This window comes from Myxine glutinosa, chromosome 13 (genome assembly GCF_964187855.1).
Source record: "Myxine glutinosa chromosome 13, kmMyxGlut1.1, whole genome shotgun sequence".
NCBI lineage: Eukaryota > Metazoa > Chordata > Myxini > Myxiniformes > Myxinidae > Myxine > Myxine glutinosa.
This window is the reverse complement of record NC_136273.1, coordinates 67879472-67898385: the sequence shown is the minus strand read 5'-3', so window position 1 is coordinate 67898385 and position 18914 is coordinate 67879472. Positions and strand designations below refer to the sequence as shown.

The following is an 18914-nucleotide window of genomic DNA, read 5'->3' as shown; positions in this document are numbered from 1 at the left end:
CCATACACAACCCCCCTCCCCCCCCCACACACAAACACATGCACATACCCCACACACATACACTGCCCCACACACATACACTGCCCCACACAAACACACAACAACCCGCCCCCCCCCCCACACACACACAACCCCCCCACCCCCACACAAACACACCACAACCCTCCCCCCCCCCCCCCCACCCACACACACACCCCACACACATACACATACCCCACACCCACACATACATTACCCCACACACAGACATATACACCCACCCCCCCCCCCCCCCCTCATGGTCCCAATTTTTTTAAATGTCGTGAACAAACTTTGGTACATCACGGGTGATGAAGGTTGTGGTCAGGTTTCATCGAAATCTTGTGTGTAGTTTCAGAGAAGAAAGCAAATACCTGTTTTTGTGGGGTCAAACTTGGACCCACTTTCATCCTGGTGGATCCCTTAGACTCCGTTTTTTTTTTTTTTTTTTATGAAATGGCATGACCAAACTTGAGTTGCAACATACCAAATATAATTTTAGATAAGTCTGGTCACAATCACATCAGCAGTTTCGGAGAAGTTCCAAGTGTTTATGGACTGACGATGTGCCATTCCATAAGCTCCCCAGAACCACGTTCCAGGTGAACTAAAATGAGCAAAACTGATCTTCTCAACTACAAACCTATCAGCTTATTCACAATCATCAACAGGGTCGTGGAATCCATCATCGCAGTTGACATAAAATCATTCCTTTTCTCCAACATCATATCAAATCACCTATTTCGTTTCAGAACAGGTCACTCCACCTGGGAAATGCTGCTTCCACTCACCAAACAATGGATGGAGGCCCCAATGTCAGACATGAGATCAGGGCCAACTCTCTGTACGTATCTCAGGCTTTTGTTGCAGTGTGGCATCCGTCCCTGTTCTCCAAACTGTCTGCTTATGGCAACAAGGCCAACTCCACACGTGACTTACTGACTTCCTCTGCTCTCATAGGCAAACGTGAGGCTCTCAACATAATCCTTTCATCTCCTCTCACTGTCGAGGCTGGTGTGCCTCAACACAGTGCACTGGGCCTAATCCTATTCCTTATCTTAACCAATCACCTCTCTGACTCTCTGGAAATCCTCTTTATCGATTTGCTGATGACTCCATCATGTGCCGTGGCATCCCTCATCCTGCAGACAGGCAAGCTGCAGCCTCTTCCCTCTCTTCAGACCATGAATAAAAATCACAAACTGGTCAATCATTTGGAATATATTGTTACGTCGGTAGGGTAAAGCAATATCTAGTCAGGTAGATCTGAATAGGTAACATGCTTCGTTTGTCACGATAGGGAATCTACCTTGTAATAAGTTCTATGTTAGTCCGGATTGTCGGGTTAATATGTCTGCTTGTGAACATACCAGGATGTTTGAGTGTTAGATAGTGTAGGGATCAAGATAAACCCCTGTGTGTCACACCTGGTAATCAAACCTTTGTCCCTTATGGCAATGCACACCAACATAAACACTTAGACAAGCACTGTAGTACAACATTAAATAATTCCCTTCCCTGACAAGGACTTCGGAAGAAAACAGGCAAGAGGCCATTTCGGGGCACCGCCGCATGGGCCGCAGCCAGCTACACCTCCGGCAGGCCGAGCCAAATCGAGTAGCACGAGCTATGACCACGCCACAGGGAACGTGCGATTCGGTGGAGGGCACTGATTGGGTGGCGCGCCAAGCCTGACGTCACCGCCACAAGGTTATATAGGGGCGTGCCGAACGACATTTTCCCTCTTGCACTTCGAGTTCTCTCTTGCGCAGCACGTCCCTCTGGCCCTCTTGCACGTCCAGCTCGAACCCTTGTGCTTTCTGGCTGTCTCGGTGTGTTTGAAGCTCTTGCGGTCCTTCTTGGTCTTGAGGGGTCCTGGTGGTCGTAGGCTCGCCATCTGCGTGGTGCTTGGAGCGGTGCTCGGTGCTCTTGGAGCCCAGAGTGGTGCACAGACCTCGTGGGCGGTCAACGAGGAGCCTGGGGTGGGCGTTGGCTCGGGCCTTCGCGGTGCTTTGGAGTTTGGAGCGAGGGACCTGGTGGTGTGCAGCGGAGCTTGGAGACGCAAGACGACAGGACAGATAAGGACGCACCACATTCACAATTACATAACGAACGTTTTTCTTTTGGTTATTCCTTCCTGTGTCTCGTTTCTGAAATGAGGTATGTGGGATCCCAATTTAGGCCCTTTATTTGATTACCGTCGCGTTTCATTATTTCGGGTTCCGTGAAAAATCTTTATTTTTGTACCTTCTAATCTTATCGTTCGTGAGTTCATTAATTTCCCTGCAGGATCGAAGCTGCCGTCGGTTCACCTTCCACACGTACGCGCTTTTACCGCAGCTTCCACTTCCCTTCTTCCTCCCGCATTTTATAGCCGAATCCGTGTTTGGTCATTGCCTCAAGTAAATCCGTTCTGGTCATCCGCGGTCCCTGGTATTAACCGAAGGGTCCATGCGACAATATCTTTCAATCCCGACAAATCTCACACTCTTTTTCTCTTTCTGAAAGGACCATCAGACAAACCCCCATATCTGCTTTCTTAACAATCATCTTGGAGGTTCAGCCTTTCAGATCTTTCAGATCTGAAGGTCTTTCAGATCATTGGAATCTTCCACGGTGAAATTGAGTCTATAGGTCTATTACTTCGCCATTGCAGACAGCTCCATGGTTTCTCTGTCTTCTACCACCTCCTGTCTGGTCTTGCACCCTCTGATCTGTGCTTTGTCTTCCCCCAGGTTTCTACAGGGCTTACATGGTCCACCATCAACCCCCTTCTGGTTAAACTACCTAAATCATGATCACTGCTCAACTCCACTCATTCGTTCTTCTTTTTCCCCACCTGTGAAACCGGCTTCCACATCTCATTCTTCCCTCCCCATCTTCCACACAGCTGTTCACCACCAACTCATATCGTCCCCAATCGAAAAGCATGCTCTTCTCTCCACCGTTATCGCCCATCCCAATCCCTCCTACTTCCACGTTTTCCGTTTTCCCTCCTGAGAGTTTCCTTCTGTGTCCATCTTGTCCACCCTATGCATCCTCTTCTGCCCCCCCCCCCCCCACCCTGGTTTCGCCCCCCTCCTCACGCATTGTTTGGCCAAGTCTGCCTCTACTTTGTCCCCCTCTCTACACTGTTCCTTTTGTTCGGTGATCTTGCCCTTCCTTGAGCTCTGGCTCTACATACAATTTTTTTTTGTTGTGACACAGAAAAAGCCATAGACACCGAAAACGGACCACTTCTATCAAAACCACTTTTTTTTCCTCTGCCCCTCATAGGAGAGAATCACTCGTATCAACACTGGACACGCACGATCATGACCACACCATTAATTGGTTTGTTTAATATCATAAAATAGGACACTAATCGGAACACAAATGTTCCTTGCAAAAGTTTCCAGGGTGCTTAGGGAGGAAATAAAATGCAAGTTTGCTTCTCGTATCAAAGAGCACAGTTTATACTGTATGTTACACACATGTACGTACACACGTGCAAATGCACAGCTGTCTGTGGTCGTCTCCAGACCGACGTGGACACAACTCTGCTGTAATAAAAGTAAAAGGAATCCTTCGTACAAAAATGGACAACACGTTTTGCAACATTCTCTTTTCGTCTGGACTATACAACAGCGCAAAACGGCAAAGGGATCCATACAGAACGTACAAAACAACCCCAAAGCATTTCCATGACGCTTTGAAGGAAATATTATTTATTACAATTCATTAAAGTGACAAATAAAGCTGCAAACATCAGCAAAAAAAAAAAACACCGCATAACATTTTGCAACAGATTTTAGAGATGGACGAACAGACGCCATTGGCAGATGGGTGAACGGACGCGATTGGCCGTGTACCAGATGCCTCGATCCAGCCCGAGGCCTTACATCACATTTTGTGTTGAAGTGGTGAACACGTCACAAAGGCATCTTGTTTCCCTCCACGCTGAGTCTCACTGCACGGTTCACCTTTTTGGAACGGCGGATGTTAGAGAATTTCCTCAACTGCTTGTCCAGCCTGTTCAAGCCTTTCTTTGAAGAGTGCTGTGCCAGGTGGGAAACAGAAAGCAATTTATTACAATATCAAGCATCATCATCATCATCACCAGCTCCATAAGAACATTCTTTAATGGAAAGACAACTAATCGCTCGGTCAATACAAAAATTAATTGATTTTCGTTGAGGCACCCGCACACAACAGTCTATCAAATTAGGATCGACAACTTTGCCTTCTCCATTTGTCGTACGTGTCCTTAAAGCTATCTTCACACCGGCAAATTTTCTCCCTCATTCTGGGTGCACCAAGTACAACCCATTCCATCTGTTTGTTCACGATAAGCTTCCAAGTTGGACAAGCTCCTCCATAAGCTTTTATTGTGCATCGAAAAATGCTACATCACAATCTTTATCACAAAGTAAATCAATACTCTCAGTACAGGGACACATAGTGCCGCAGATATATGAAATATTTGGTGGAATTGTGTCTTGCATGATAGAAACGTGAAATTTGGCACATAGTTAGGGCATGTGCTTGGGAAGTTTTTTGGCTATAGGGCCACCGCAGCATCTTCTTCATCAACGTCTGTGACTGGGAGACGAGTTTGTTCACTCAGAAAGGCAAGGCAATTGAGGACCTGACTCCTACACAGGCTGCACTCATCCAGCACATCAAGAGGGCCGTCTCCCAGGCTGATTACTGCTCGGCTCAGATAATGGTCGTGGCTCCAGGGGTTCCATCTCCAAGTGAATTGGGGTGGAACAAGAAGGTCGAGGGTGGCTGGGACATATGCTGGCCAACCCTACAAGAAGCCACTCAAGTTTGTAGGGAAATCATGCATTGTGGCTGCAAGAATGGCTGCCTGCAGTGTGTATATATATATATATATATATATATCTCTCTAGTGGACTTTGCACTGACTGACAAGAGGTCTGGGACATTAATTGGGTCACACTGAAGTGTAAAACCTGAAACATAGCAAGTTCCTTCAGTAGATTAATGTGTGCTCACGTGTTACTTGCTAACAGAGCTGCATTGAGTGGAAAGGCAATTGCTCCAGTAAGTTTTGATGAAGTTGGCCCAACTTAAAATAACATTAATGTTCCTTTATGGCCCCCAAATAACGATTATTTGGCATTATCCATCATTATATGGTTATATAAAATACTGGTATGAAGTCCATAAAAATAAATCAGGTCTTCTACCCCTAAAATGGACTGAATCTACCATATCAAAGGTATTATAACAGCCAATGGTGGCCATCTTGGAAAAGGCCACCATTTTTGTCACAGGCAAATCTGCGATGGCCCCATAGCCAAAAAAAAAATCTTCATTCCAGTATGTTCTAACAGTGTACCAAATTTCATGCTCCCATCATCAAAGGCATATTTATTCACATATCTGCTGTACCAACAGTGGTACAGACAAGTTAAGGTCTTCAGTACGTGACAAAAAAGGAAAAACCGCTCACGCGTCTGACTGCAATGCAACTCGTACAACCCTGGCTGAAGTGGGATACCATCCAGGTAGAGACATTTACAGATGCAAAACGACGAAGTAATCGGTGAAGGTGAGACAGTGCAGGGAATGCTATAAGCTGGTGGTTGTGTACACATGCACAATATATTTTGTATTCTATATGAAATCGAACTTTGTGTAAAAGTAACGTCAAAAGGTGAAAAGGTAATGAACTGACAGTGGAGCCACAGGTGGATACAACAAGCAAAGGAATGAACGAACAGGAAAAGAGAGGCAGGAGGGGAAGAAACAGAGGAATCTGTGAGTAAGAGGGTTGGCTTAGGCAGGGTTAAGGGGGGTAGAGAAGATCATGGGTCAGGATGGGGGAGGACAGGAGATGATAGTGATCCAATGCTTGAAGACCTGGAGGGAAGTGCACAAATGAACAGCAGAATGCAATTCCACATACAAGAGAGAGAGAAAAAAAAGAACAAAAGAGGTGGGCAGCAATATTGCTTTTTGTTATGTTAATCAGGAGGGTTTTACTTTTACTGGAATAATTTGCACACTGGAAGAGATGGTGGGAGAGGGGGTTGGGGGGTCAGAGGCCTAAGAGAGTAAATGGAACAAGACTGCCTGCAATGTGGAAGTGGTTAAAAAATAAAGCAAATGGAATAGAGGTGGATGAAAAAAAAAAGTAAGACCTGTCTGCAATGCAAGACAAATGGACCTTGTGCTTCTGACTCATTAATAATGTTGAGAGTTTTCGATTTCACATAATTCAGGAAAGACATGTAATGCTGGAGTGCCAGCCCATAGGAGATAGCAGTACTCCATTGAGCTTACACAGTGCCTACAGAAAGTCCACACCCCCTTTCAAAATTTTCACCTTTTGTTGCCTTATTGTCTGGAATTAAATTGCATTAAATCAGACCTTTTCCATCTGTATTTACACATCGTAACCCACAACTACCAAGTGAAAAACAAATTCAATAAACTAAAAAAGATTAATTAAAAATACAAAACCAGAATATCGTGGTTAGATAAGTGTCCATCCCCCTGAGGTAATACTTGGTGGAAGCACCTATGACAGCAATTACAGCTGCGAGTCTGTTGGGAGAGGTCTCTACTAACTTTGCACACCTCGATTGGGCAATATTTTCCCATTCTTCTGTCCAAAACTGTTCAAGCCCAATCAAGTTGTGTGGGGAGCGTTGATGGACAGCAATCTTCAAGTCATGCCACAGATTTTCGATTGGATTTAGGCTGGAGCACTGACTGGGCCACTCAAGGACATTTATCTTTTGGTTCCTCAGACACTCCAGTGTAGCTTTGGCTGTGTGCTTAGGATCTTTGTCATGCTGAAAGGTGAACTTCCGTCCCAATTTCAGCTTTCTTGCAGAGGGCATGTTTTCCTCTGGGATTTTTCATTTTGCTCCATCCATTTTCCCTTCATTTCCTGGCAAGTGCCCCAGTCCTTGCTGATGAGAAACATCCCCATAATATGATGCTGCCAACAACATGCTTCAAAGTAGGTTGATGTGCTGGTGTTCTTTGGGTGATGTGCTGTGTTGGGTTTGCCTCAAACGCAACATTGAGCATTTAGGCCCAAAAGGTTCCATCTTGGTTTCCTTAGACCACAACGTTTGCCATATGACTTCACAATGTCTGGAGTGTTTTTTTGCATATCTCAATGGGACTCCTGGTGGGCTTTTTTGAGTAATGAGCCATATGACCTTCTTGCCACCCTACCATACAGGCCAGACTTGTGGCATGCTTAGGATATTGTCACATGCACACAGTACCAGTCTTTGCCATAAAGGCCTTCAGATCTTTCAAAGTTGCCATTGGCCTCTTGGATCAGTCTCCTCCTTGCTTGGTCATCCAGTTTGGAGGGACGGCCTGATCTAGGCAGGGTCTTGGTGGTACCATACGCCTTCCACTTCTTAATGATTGTCTTGAGTGTGATCCAAGGGATATTCATGGCCTTTGAAATATTTTTATACCTATCCCCTGATCTATGCCTTTCCACAACTTTATCCTGCAGGTCTTTTGAAAGCTCTTTGGTGCTCATGGTTGAGTCTTTGCTGTGAAATGCACTACCCAGCAGAGGAAACCTACAGGCACAGCTGATTTTATTCTGAAATAATCAGAAGCACTGCAATTTAACACCGTTGGAGGCCAATTCACTTGGCGTGTGATTTTGAAGGTGATTGGTTACACCTGAGCTAATTTACAATTGCTATTATATGGGCAGTGTACACTTATTCAATGAAGATATTCTAGCTTTATATTTTTAATTAACTTTCTGAAATTTGTAGAATTTGTTTTTCACTTGTAAGTTGTGGGTTACAATGTGTAAATAAAAGTGGAAAAAGTCTGATTTAATGCAATTTCATCCCAGACAAAAAGGCAACAAAAGGTGAAAATTTTGCAAGGGGGTGTAGACTTTGCCGATACATAGGCAATGTATAGGGACTGCTTTTTTTGGCTGTGGGTAGTGCTGAATTTTCAAGGAAAGACTTGGAAGACAGATGCTCAGTCAACGGCTGGATTTTTAGGCCAGCCTGTCAGTAAGATGGGGATACCATACAACACAATGTACACTCATCTGTAAAGAGGAAGAGAGGGTTTTCCACAGTATTGGAGACGTTTCTGTTGAGAAGAACAATACTGGGTCGAAGACTGCTTTGGGACACTTTAACCTCAACTGGGATTAGAGTGGAGTGAAGTGGAGCGCACAGAATTCCATTGATTGCGTGAATGGAGGAAGTCAGCAATCCAGGAATGAAGGCGGTCTTATAAGCCAAATGCAGGAAACTGGACAAGCAAAGCAGGATGCCAGACTCTGTCAAATGCCTGACATATGTCCAAAGAGATGGTCCGAACATCTTCTTTGAGATTGAGGGCCTTCAACCATTGCTAAGATGTAGCAACATGTCCAGAGTTGAGTTACCGGGACAGAATCCATACTGATGGTCAGAGATCAAGTTGTGTGAAAACAGGAAAAATGTGATGTCAGAAACATTGATGGATTCCACCATTTCGCTTAAAATTGGAAGTAAGCTTACTGGCCTGTAGTTGAGAGATTTTTTTGCAGTGATGCTATTGATGTTAGCTGTCGATGAAGCAAACGCAAAGCCGACAAAGAAAGGAAGAAAAAAAAAAAAAAAAAAAAAAAAAAAACAGGCTCATGAAACTATACAGAGGAGAAGCAAAAGCAGCAGAATACTATTTGAAAAAACGGGCACTGATGCCATCTGGGTGCATCACCAATGCTGGTGATAACTTTCTCTACCTTCTCAGGAGTGAAAGACAGTCCAGTATGCAGTGGGCATGAGGGGATAAGATGGGGAGAGAATGTGATGGGTTGAGGATATCAGATTGGGAGGCACACACCCGACCGAGCTGAGACAATGAGACATTGTCAATTTGGCACGGAATGTAAAAATGAGATAGTGCAGGTTTCTGTGGATGTGTGAAGATCAAAATAGGTTAATATGCAAGAGAAAAGGATTACCACATTCCAATGACCAGATGTATGGTACAGACTGGAATGAAACCGTCAAAACCAATATTACTTTTTCTTAATAGAATTTCAAGTCTGATAGTTTGTGAAGTAGATTGGTGCAAAATGTCTGGTTTTGCATCGCCTCACAAGATTATTCATGTTTGGGATTTTTTTTTTTACTACCGAGCACATTGAACCTCCTAATGGTTAGGGCGGCGGGCTTGGGATCCTAAGGTCCTGAGTTTGAATCCTGTTCAGCTGTTAAATTAATACCAGGTGGGGTTGACTCAGCCTGTCATCCTTCCGAGGTCGGCGAAATGAGTACCATGGTACTGGGTCCTCTCTCAAGGAGGTTGGTGGAAGGATTTGCACTCCGGCCGCCGTAAAAACGCCTCATTCCATAGCACACACAGTGGTGTGTGTCGGGCTGGTGCTGAGGAGTCGTCCAAGGACGCAGCGATGTGCTGATCCAGCGTACACTCCCATATATATAAATATTTACATGGAACTTGCACATTTGCTTTTCAAATAAGACTGGATGCATACGTGTGTGAGCATATCAATACGTACCCTGTTGTCAGAATCGACCTCAATGTTCCACTTGGGTCTCACTACATAGTCGCGATTTGAAGGTAAGGGTACCCGGGCACGGGTACAGAAGCCAGGATCTCCCGGGCGCAACGGCCTGCAAACAGGACAACGTTCTCTTTCTGCCTACGGCACGAGCATCCTTTGCTGGGCAAGTCATAAGCACGGGCGTTGTGAAATGTTCATTTTGTGCTTAGAAAAGTTGAATTGTTCTTTTACCATATACTTCAAATTCACCAAATAAACATTTCACAAGTTTCCTCAGCATTTTTACCTATCCCTGTAAGTATTCAATCGTTATTAATTATATATATATAAACACAAAATAAATATTTGACCAACGAGTACCAACACGGTGTTTCCAGGAACAAACATCTCTCTATCTTTAGCTCAGAAACATCTCTACAAGGACTTACTTTTCTTCCCCTATAAGGACCTTATCCAGATCACGACGTGGCGTTTGTCCACCAGAGCTGCAACAAAGAGAGAGGCAGGTAAAGGTGATGTAAAGTAGGTAAGGATTCAGGTACCTTTACGTGAAATCAGATTCTCACAACACGTGCTGTAAGACCTTCAAGCGTGAGCACGTCCAGCTCACAATTCCAATGAGGATACAAAGAGCACCCTCCCCCACCCCCCACCCACACACAAATCCCATGCATATGGTAGTTATGTCATGCCCGTCAACCCAGGGCAACACGTGCTCAAAACAACACAACCAGTGATTATGACTTCATGAATAACGTTCCCCAAATTAAAAAGTATATATATGTTAGTGAAAACACCGGACGGCGAGTGATCTGCATGACTGTTTAGAACGAGCACGGTGAACACGTTTGGAAATGTAACTCCGTCCGTGTGCTCCACTCGGTGATGGAAACGTGATCTGCATGCAAAGCAGTAAAATGCAAGTGAAACGTGAAATCCATGTACTTGACCACCTGTTAGAATCTCTTTCTTCCGACTTGGCTCTCCAACTGTCACATTAGAGCAAGAAAGAGCGCATTTGAGCTCCACAACCACTGGCTATTCATTCACGTGGAGATAAATGAATTGAATTTTTGTGAATTAATTTTTATGTGTGTTCCATGGATATTTTGCATGGAAATGATGTGAACAGGGTACGTAAATGAAATAGAATTTAATACAAATTGCTTTCACAATTGTTCATTAGTTCATTAGTTCAACACCACACACATCATGATGAAATTACTTCTGCAGATAATATACAAGGAACATATAACAAATGGCAGAAGCAGCAGATGTGAATTTAGCATGGAGTCAGAGATTATCAATTAATCACAACAAATTATTCTACAAGTCATTATAATACAACTGAAAAGTACATGGTTTGACAACCACATGAAAAAGATCATCGGTGAGGGTCTCATTGAGGATTTGGGGGTGACAATGCATCATCGTTACAAATTTGGACACAACCACAACAACCAAACGTCGGTTAAAGGTGTTTCGGGAACTTCTAAGTCAAACAGAATGAGGTACATGCGGTGGGAGAATGTGAACGAGTATTATATGCATAGGGATGTTGGGGTTGTGGAGAATGAGTGTTATGTGTCGATGAAACATAGGGCATGATACATAGGATGAAACCCCTGGTGCCCACCTGGTAGAAAAAAACAGTATACTGCACTGACTATAGGTATTTTAAACCAATTTCAATGGTTGCGAGAAGACAGGGCAGCATGTAGAATCATACGAACATAATCATAAGACTTTAAACAAACAAACAAAATACCTATTTTGGGGGGCAAACCCCTCCCACCCCATGTACCTCCTCAGACCCCATTTTTTCCAATACCTTGAAGAAAGATTGGTACACCACGGATGATGAAGGTTGTGGTGAAGTTTCATCAAAATTGTGTGTAAGTTCTGAGAAAAAAGTAAATACCTATTTTGGGGGGCATGCCCTCCCCCCCCATAAACCACCTTAGACCCCATTTTTTGAATGCCAGGAACACACTTTCGTACAACAATAGTGATTAAGGTTGTGGTCAAGTTTCATCATAATTGCTTGTGTAGTTTCTGAGAGGAAAGCAAATACCTATATTGCCATACATTTTCTCCATTAAAACTACTACTCATACTACCACTACTACTACTACTACTACTACTACTACTACTACTACTTTAATAGGCCGATTAATCCCACCTTGTCGGGTCCTCCATAATTAATTGGCTCAAGCCTTTCAGGAACCAGTTGGCCAAGTCTGAGGTGTGACTGCAGCTACTTTATGCAGGAATTATTAATTTGTTTAGGATGCCGGTGATAACTCACCTGACATGGTTACATATTAACATTCTTGTTCCATAGCCAGCTGGATCAGCAAGATCAAAACCCCACTGGTCTGCATAGTTCCACTGGTCTAAGGAGGCACCACATTTTGATGAGACCAGCCATCATTATTCAACAACCTCATGTTTGAATGAATGAATGATCGTTTTAAGGCCATTTTCCCCGCTAGAGCGGGGTTAGCCTTGCGGGCCCCATGACAATCATGGTTCCCTGTTTGAGGCAATGTTTTATGGCCGGATGCCCTTCCTGACGCCAACCCTTGGGTCTCACTCTCAGCCATGATCTCTCTTGTGCAAGCAACATTTAAAAGTTGGCCTCAAAAGCCAGATGCCGACTGGGCATCCTCAGTTGTGCAAAGTTCTTCCTTGGCACACCTGAGCCCCTAACCATCTACAAGGCTTTCAACCGCAGCTTGATGGAGAACTGCTCACCCATCAAGCCTGGCTTACCTGACTCACATCTTGCTCAGCGAGACACCATGGAAACCAAGGCTTTCAAGATCATTGGAATCTCTCATGATGAAGCTGAGTCTATGGGCCTATCATTTTGCCATCGCCAATAAGTCGGAGGTCTCTCTGTCTTCTTGCACCCTCTGCCTTCTCCATGATCTGTCCCCTACCTCTCCTCTGCCCATGTGTCTGCAGGATGCACACAATCCACTGACGACCCCCTCCTCATCAAATTGCCTAATCCAGAACCACTGCTCACCTGCACTCATTTATTCCACCTTTTTCCTGTGAACCACCTTCCCCACTCTCTTCAATCTAATTCTTCCCTCCAGGTCTTCAAAACAGCTCTTCAACACCATCACAAGTCATCCCCCATCCACAACCATTATCTTTTCTACACTCGTTAAACCACCTACCACCCCTCACAAAGCTTTGCTTACGTACACATCTTGTTCATCCCTTGCTTTCTCCTCTACCACTCATCGTTAACTGCATCCCCAGGTTCTCAGTCTCCTTTCTCCCTAGTTGCCCTGCTGTTGGCATTTCCCCTTTCTCCTGCTGTTCACTTTGCTATGCTGTGTCCTGATTTGTCATGTATCCTAGCTCTTCCACGAGCCTAGACCTTGCATTAAGAAGAAAAGGAAAAAAAGAAGCACCGCGTTGAGGGAAGATAGCAGCCAATAATAACTTACATGCGCATGCACACGCTCACGTGCACACGCACACGCACACACACCTTCAAAGCCATTCACATGATACTTCAAACCCCACTCATGCAACAATGTAATAGATCATCACAAGGACTATGATCACCTGCATCACATGGTGTCCTTCATCACAAGGACTATGTATGATATATGATTATGTTTATGCTAGCAGTATTTCATCTCAAAAATCCATAAACAAACATAGGTCACTCCTTCTCTCTTGCTCCTTCAGAGCATCAATTGTTAATAAGCTTCAAATTTATGTCTTGACTGATTCTGTATCATGAGAAAGCCTCACCTGAGCCTTCGACGACTCGGCACCTGCTCAAAGTCCCTCTGTTCACGCTCCTCACGGGACAGGCCCTTGAAATTCGATGAAAGGCCAAATATTGGCCGTGACCACTCGTCTAAATGAAGCCAAACAAAAAAGGAAAGCAAAAGATGCAATTTATTTGGCTTCCATATATCAAAATGAAAAAAAATAATAGAACTTGACATCAAGCATCAAGTTTGGTTGAAATCCCTTCTGTGGTTCACAAGTTATTGTGGTAACAAACATTTTCAAGAAAGGGTCACATAACCATAGATATTTGACCTTTTGAACCAATAAAAATCGAATCAGTTCATATTTGTATCGCAGTCCATACTTGTACCAAGTTTGGTCAAAATCCCTTCAGTGGTTCACAGGTTAATATCACAGCAATGGAAAACTGCTGCACTCGCACAAACGCATGCACGGCTGACCAGAAAACATAATGCCTCTGGCGCCTCTGCCTGCAGAGGAATAAAAATATTTATTTTAAAGTAATTTGGATAAAATTAATAATCAAGTCCATGCCAGTGTGATTAAAAAAAAGTTGGTGATATGAGTGCCTTGTTTAAAACTCTTTTAGCGACCAAGTGCTATTAGCAAATTAACTTTAAAAATACCATATATCAGTATCAGCATCCATCTATCATGGAGTACGATAGCACTCCATATGTAGGAATGGAGCGGGAAAATTATATAATGGAGCAAGGGTATGTCCAGCCACTAACCCACATCACTCCATGTATCTTAATTACATACTATCGGAACGTACCTTTTAAACCTTTAGACCGCTTTAGACTCCTGAGACAGCAAAGACCCTTTAGACACAGTTAGACCATTAACACAGGGATTTAGACCACTCTTCCAATACCTTGGATTTTTTCTTCACCTCCAATCCTGGTGTTGGCTTAGCGGTTAGGGTGCCGGCTTGGGATCCTAGGATCCTGGGTTCGAATCCCGGTCGATCGCTGAATTAACGCCGTGAGGGGCGGGGGGGTTGACTCAGCCTGTCATCCTTCCGAGGTCGGCAAATTGAGTACCCGCTTGCTGGGATGAATGATCACGGTGTGTACCCCGGTTTAGAATAGGTACACCGTATCCCTGCGCATTGTAAGAGGCGACTAAGGGTTGGCGTCAGGAAGGGCATCCGGCCATAAAAACATTGCCAGGGAACCATGATTGTCATGGGGCCTGCAAGGCTAACCCCCGCTCTAGCGGGGAAAATGGCCTTTAATACGATCATTCATTCATTCATATTCATTCAATTCCAATCCATTGCATTACAGCAACACAATTTTACCTCGAATTGGTTCTTCTGACCACAATCTTGTGAACATCACTTTACTTACCACCACACCTTCTCTGACTGCTCCGACTAAACACCAGTATTGGCATTTCAATAGCACTGAATGGACTGGCTTATGAAACTTATTTTCTGATTTTCCTTGGAAAGACTACTTTATGCCTCTCCTCTGGCGATGCCTAGATCTCTGCCTAATGCATCGCTGAAGTTATTGTTGTAAGAATGGAGGCTTATATCCCCCTTCTCTTTCAAGTCGAACTCTCCTACCAACTCTTAGTTCAACAATTCCTGCTCTGCGGCCATTCGTGCAAGAGATGCGTTGGACGTTGGTATATTGGACATGGAAAAGCTCTTCTTCCTCTGACTCACAGTCAGCTTTCATATCTGCCAGAAATCATTGCATACATTTTATTCGTGCTCGAGGCAAAGCATTCCTTCATCCAAAAGAAATGCGACAAACTCTCATCTTCTTCCACTAATAGATATTTCGGGTCCTTGGCTAAAAGTATCACCAACAACTTATGTCGCTCTACCTTTCCTTCACTTTTCCATTTCAATGATATTATCGCTGTCTCTCTGAGTGATAAAGCAACTTCTCTTTTCTCCTCTAATTCCACACTGTTTGACTAACATTCCATCTCCCCCTGAAGCACTCCTTACCAATCCTATTCCCCTCCCTAAAATCTATTTTCACGCAGTCAAAAAAGTACTCCTCTCTCTGGACACAAGCAAGGCATAATGACAAGATGGCATTCCTCCTCGTGTCTTGAAGGAGTGTGCCTCAGAACTTGCTCCCGTGCTTGCTTGTTTGTTTCGTTTAAAAACCCAAACTTTTCCTCTTTCCTGGAAACATACTTTACTACAGCCTATTTTAAAGATGGGTGATCATTCAAACCCTTCCAACTACAGTCCTATTGCTATGACTTCTACTATTTCCAAAGTCTTTGAATGTCTTCTCAATTCCCATTTCCTCAAGCATCTTGAATCTCGCAGTCTTCAATCTGACCATTAATATGGCTTTCACAAGGCAATATCTACTGGTGATATCCTTTCTTACATTACAAATGTCTGGGCCTTTTCTCTGAGAGACTTTGGGAAATCCTTTGTTGTGCTATTAACAGACTTGGATGAAACTTCGGTCTCTGCTCCCAAGAACTTGCTGCTTGTGTACCTCCATTAGCGAGACCACGGAATACTCGACAAGCCACTACATTGCATGATTATTGTGTGACCATTGGCAACTTAAGGGTGGCCCATTATGATGTTTGTTTCTTCCACTGCCAAACTCTGGAACTCTTTACCTTCCCATTATTTCCAAACACTTAAGACCTTCCCCTTTTCAAAAAGCATATTTTTTACTTCCTCAAAAACTCAGACTATTTTCTCTTCACTTTTTATCAATAGAGGTCTTTTATTTGAGGCCTGGCCTCAATGAAGACTATGTAGCCTGAGACTGGAGCCTTCAACATAAAAAAAGAATCCTAAGACCCTCTAATACCCTTTATAACCTTTCAACCCTTGATAACTCTAAGACCCTTACGACCCAATATACTGGGTTCGACCCTTTAGATCCCTTTTACCATAGACCCTTTAGACCCCTTTTTAGATTTCCAGACACTTTAGACCTTTACAGCCCCTAGGTCCCTTGATTACCTTTACACCCCTTAGACCTTACCACCCTTTACATCCTTCAGAGCACCGAGACCTTTTTAGACACTACATGGGGCTTTTCCACCACGGTACCATACCGTACCGTACTGTAACTAAAATCCCTTTTTCGTTTTTCCATTGCCAAGCGAAGCGAACCGTACCGTACCTAAGAACCCATGCTAAATTTGGTTCCTGCTATAGATAGGTACCAAGCGAGCCGAACCCGGACCTATGGGTGGAGCTAGCAATACTGCAGACCGTTTTGAGCGGGGTTTTTTCGTCACTTGAGATAACTCCGCCTATTTTCATGGTTCTGTTGTGCGATGGAAAAACGACAGGGATTACCGTACCGTACCGAACCGTACTGTACAGCCCTATCGTTCTGTGCAATGGAAAAGCGCCATTAGACCCTAACTACTATTGTAACGTACCCTTTTTAGACCTTTTAGACACACACCACTCAACATCTCTAGTCTTCTAGCAAAACACAGACTACTATATTCAGCGAGTAATGCGCAAACTCTACCCACCCAGAGGGTGGTTACTCTGCTAGTAAGACCAATGTGAGCTTCAACAATGTCAACTCTATCGAAAACACACACACACACACACACACACACACACACACACACACACGCGGTCTCGTTAGCATTCATACGTCATTTTGAAAGTCCCATATTCATCGTTGAACATTTGGTGCGCCACTGCTTGGGGTGTGCTGATGTCCTGTTCTGTCTAGGGTTTCACAATTTTGCCTGCTTTTACATTATTTGAATAAAATATCCTACAACACATGGAATTCCATGGAGGTCTTCCATTCAGGCATTAGCCGGGCAACTTTGATTGGTTTCCAATATTGGGCGGTATAGGGCGCATCAAAGCAAAGGCTAAACCAGTTGACTGCAAAGTTAATTTAGGAGATCGACAAATTTAAGTCCTTTCAAACAAATTTAAATTAAATAGATCACCAAATAAATTTGTGAGCATAATAAAGAGAAGAAAATGAAAACATTGATATCATAGCTAGGTCATTTTCATAAACATAAAAGTCATTTTCAGCTTTTAGACAACACAGTATTTGTAATGTTGCTAAGAATTTGGACAAAAATAAATCGATCACTCCAACAGTCCCCAACAAGAAGCAGAGTTCCATTATGAGGAAATAGGTCGAGATTAGAGGTTTAGTGGTGAGACTTTCAGCAATATAAACAACACTTACTGATGAGCTTGCCGGCCAGGTCTTTGTTTTGCCGTGACTCCTTGGGATGTTTGTAAAGGTACATCACTGCACGCCCGATTCCACTGCCCTTCAATGCCTCTTGGGGGATGCTGGGTAGCTGGAGAGCAGAGAGAGAATGAAAATAAATAAAACTGAGCAATTTTAACTTGAAGATGTCGAGGAATATTTAAATAATGAATGCAATTAAATGAATACATTTCCATTTGTTGGTCCGTTTGCTTGTCTCATGATGCACAAACCACTGTTTTGAATCCCCTATCCTATGTTAAAGTCAGTCTATTTTATCCTATATTCTTGTACATCCTGTTAAGCTTGAGTTTAAGGAATCATATTGCATATATAATTCAAGAAGTGTGTGTGTGTGTGCCTGGTCATTGTGTGTGTGTGTGTGTGCGTGTGTGCGTGTGTGTGCATGTCTGCCTGTGTGTGCATGTCTATCTGTATCCGCCTATGCATCTGTATGTGTGTGTCTATCTGTGTCAGTGTGTGTGTGTGTGTGTGTGTGCGTGCGTGTGTTTGTCTATCTGTGTATGTCTGTATGTGTCTGTAAGTGTATCTGTGTATCTGTGTCTATCTGTATGTCTGTACGTGTTTATCTGTGTGTCTGTACATGTCTATCGGTGTGTCTGTACGTGTCTATCGGTGTGTCTGTACGTGTCTATCTGTGAAATGTCCGTGTCTATCTGTGTAAATGTACGTGTCTATCTGTGTCTGTACGTGTCTATCTGTGTGTCTGTACGTGTCTATCTGTGTGTCTGTACGTGTCTATCTGTGTGTCTGTACGTGTCTGTCTGTGATTGCCTGTGTGGTTGCCTGACTGTGTCTTTGGTTGTTGTCTCCAAAATTTGGGTTTAGTCGGTGGAACCGAGTCCTCCCAGGACTCGAAGGATTGGGATTCATGTGCCAAGTTGTGAAATTGTGTTGTTCTCAGAGTTTTGTCCTAAAGGCTCTTTTCAGGATCATCACTGAGCCCCGTACAGCCTCCAAATGTAGTTTGTTTGTGGTAATGTTTCCAAGGATGGTTTTTAATATCTCAAAGGTTCTTCTTTATCATTCATTTTGCTCCATTTATCACTATTACAATGTCGGTGCTCTTCAGCTTCCAGGATCTTTTCACTTCATTCTTGAGTTCTTGGTATCTGGTCATTTTCTTGATTTCTGCATTATTTAGGCCAAAATCGCTGGGTACTGATATCTCAATCAGCAATGCTGTCTTTTTCTTTTTTGTTCCTGAGTACTATGTCTGTCTGGTTTGTCTTTTTGCAATAGTTGGGGCTGTATTCGCGGCTGTTTTGGTTTGGTACATGACATCTTCTCATTGCACTTGTTTTGGTAAGTTTTTTGCAAGGTGAGTGAGAGATACCTTTCCTGGCTTG

General features: G+C 43.6%; 1 protein-coding gene across 3 annotated transcripts in view; it reads right to left on the bottom strand.

Annotated features, from left to right (window-relative positions):
- Positions 1–3329: 3329 nt before the first annotated feature.
- The window catches only part of IWS1 (interacts with SUPT6H, CTD assembly factor 1), a 70342-nt gene continuing 54757 nt past the window's right edge, over positions 3330–18914 (bottom strand). For 2 of the 3 annotated variants that reach the window (XM_068103699.2, XM_068103700.2), the window contains 5 exons: positions 17518–17635; positions 13334–13442; positions 9982–10038; positions 9548–9662; positions 3330–4055 (listed from right to left, as the gene is read on the bottom strand). In XM_068103699.2, the coding sequence (XP_067959800.2) occupies positions 3930–4055; positions 9548–9662; positions 9982–10038; positions 13334–13442; positions 17518–17635 (525 nt within the window). In that variant the 3' untranslated portion in view covers positions 3330–3929. Of the gene's footprint in view, positions 4056–9547; positions 9663–9981; positions 10039–10236; positions 10543–13333; positions 13443–17517; positions 17636–18914 lie in introns of those variants that run through there. The other variant, XM_068103701.2, reaches the window with a different exon arrangement.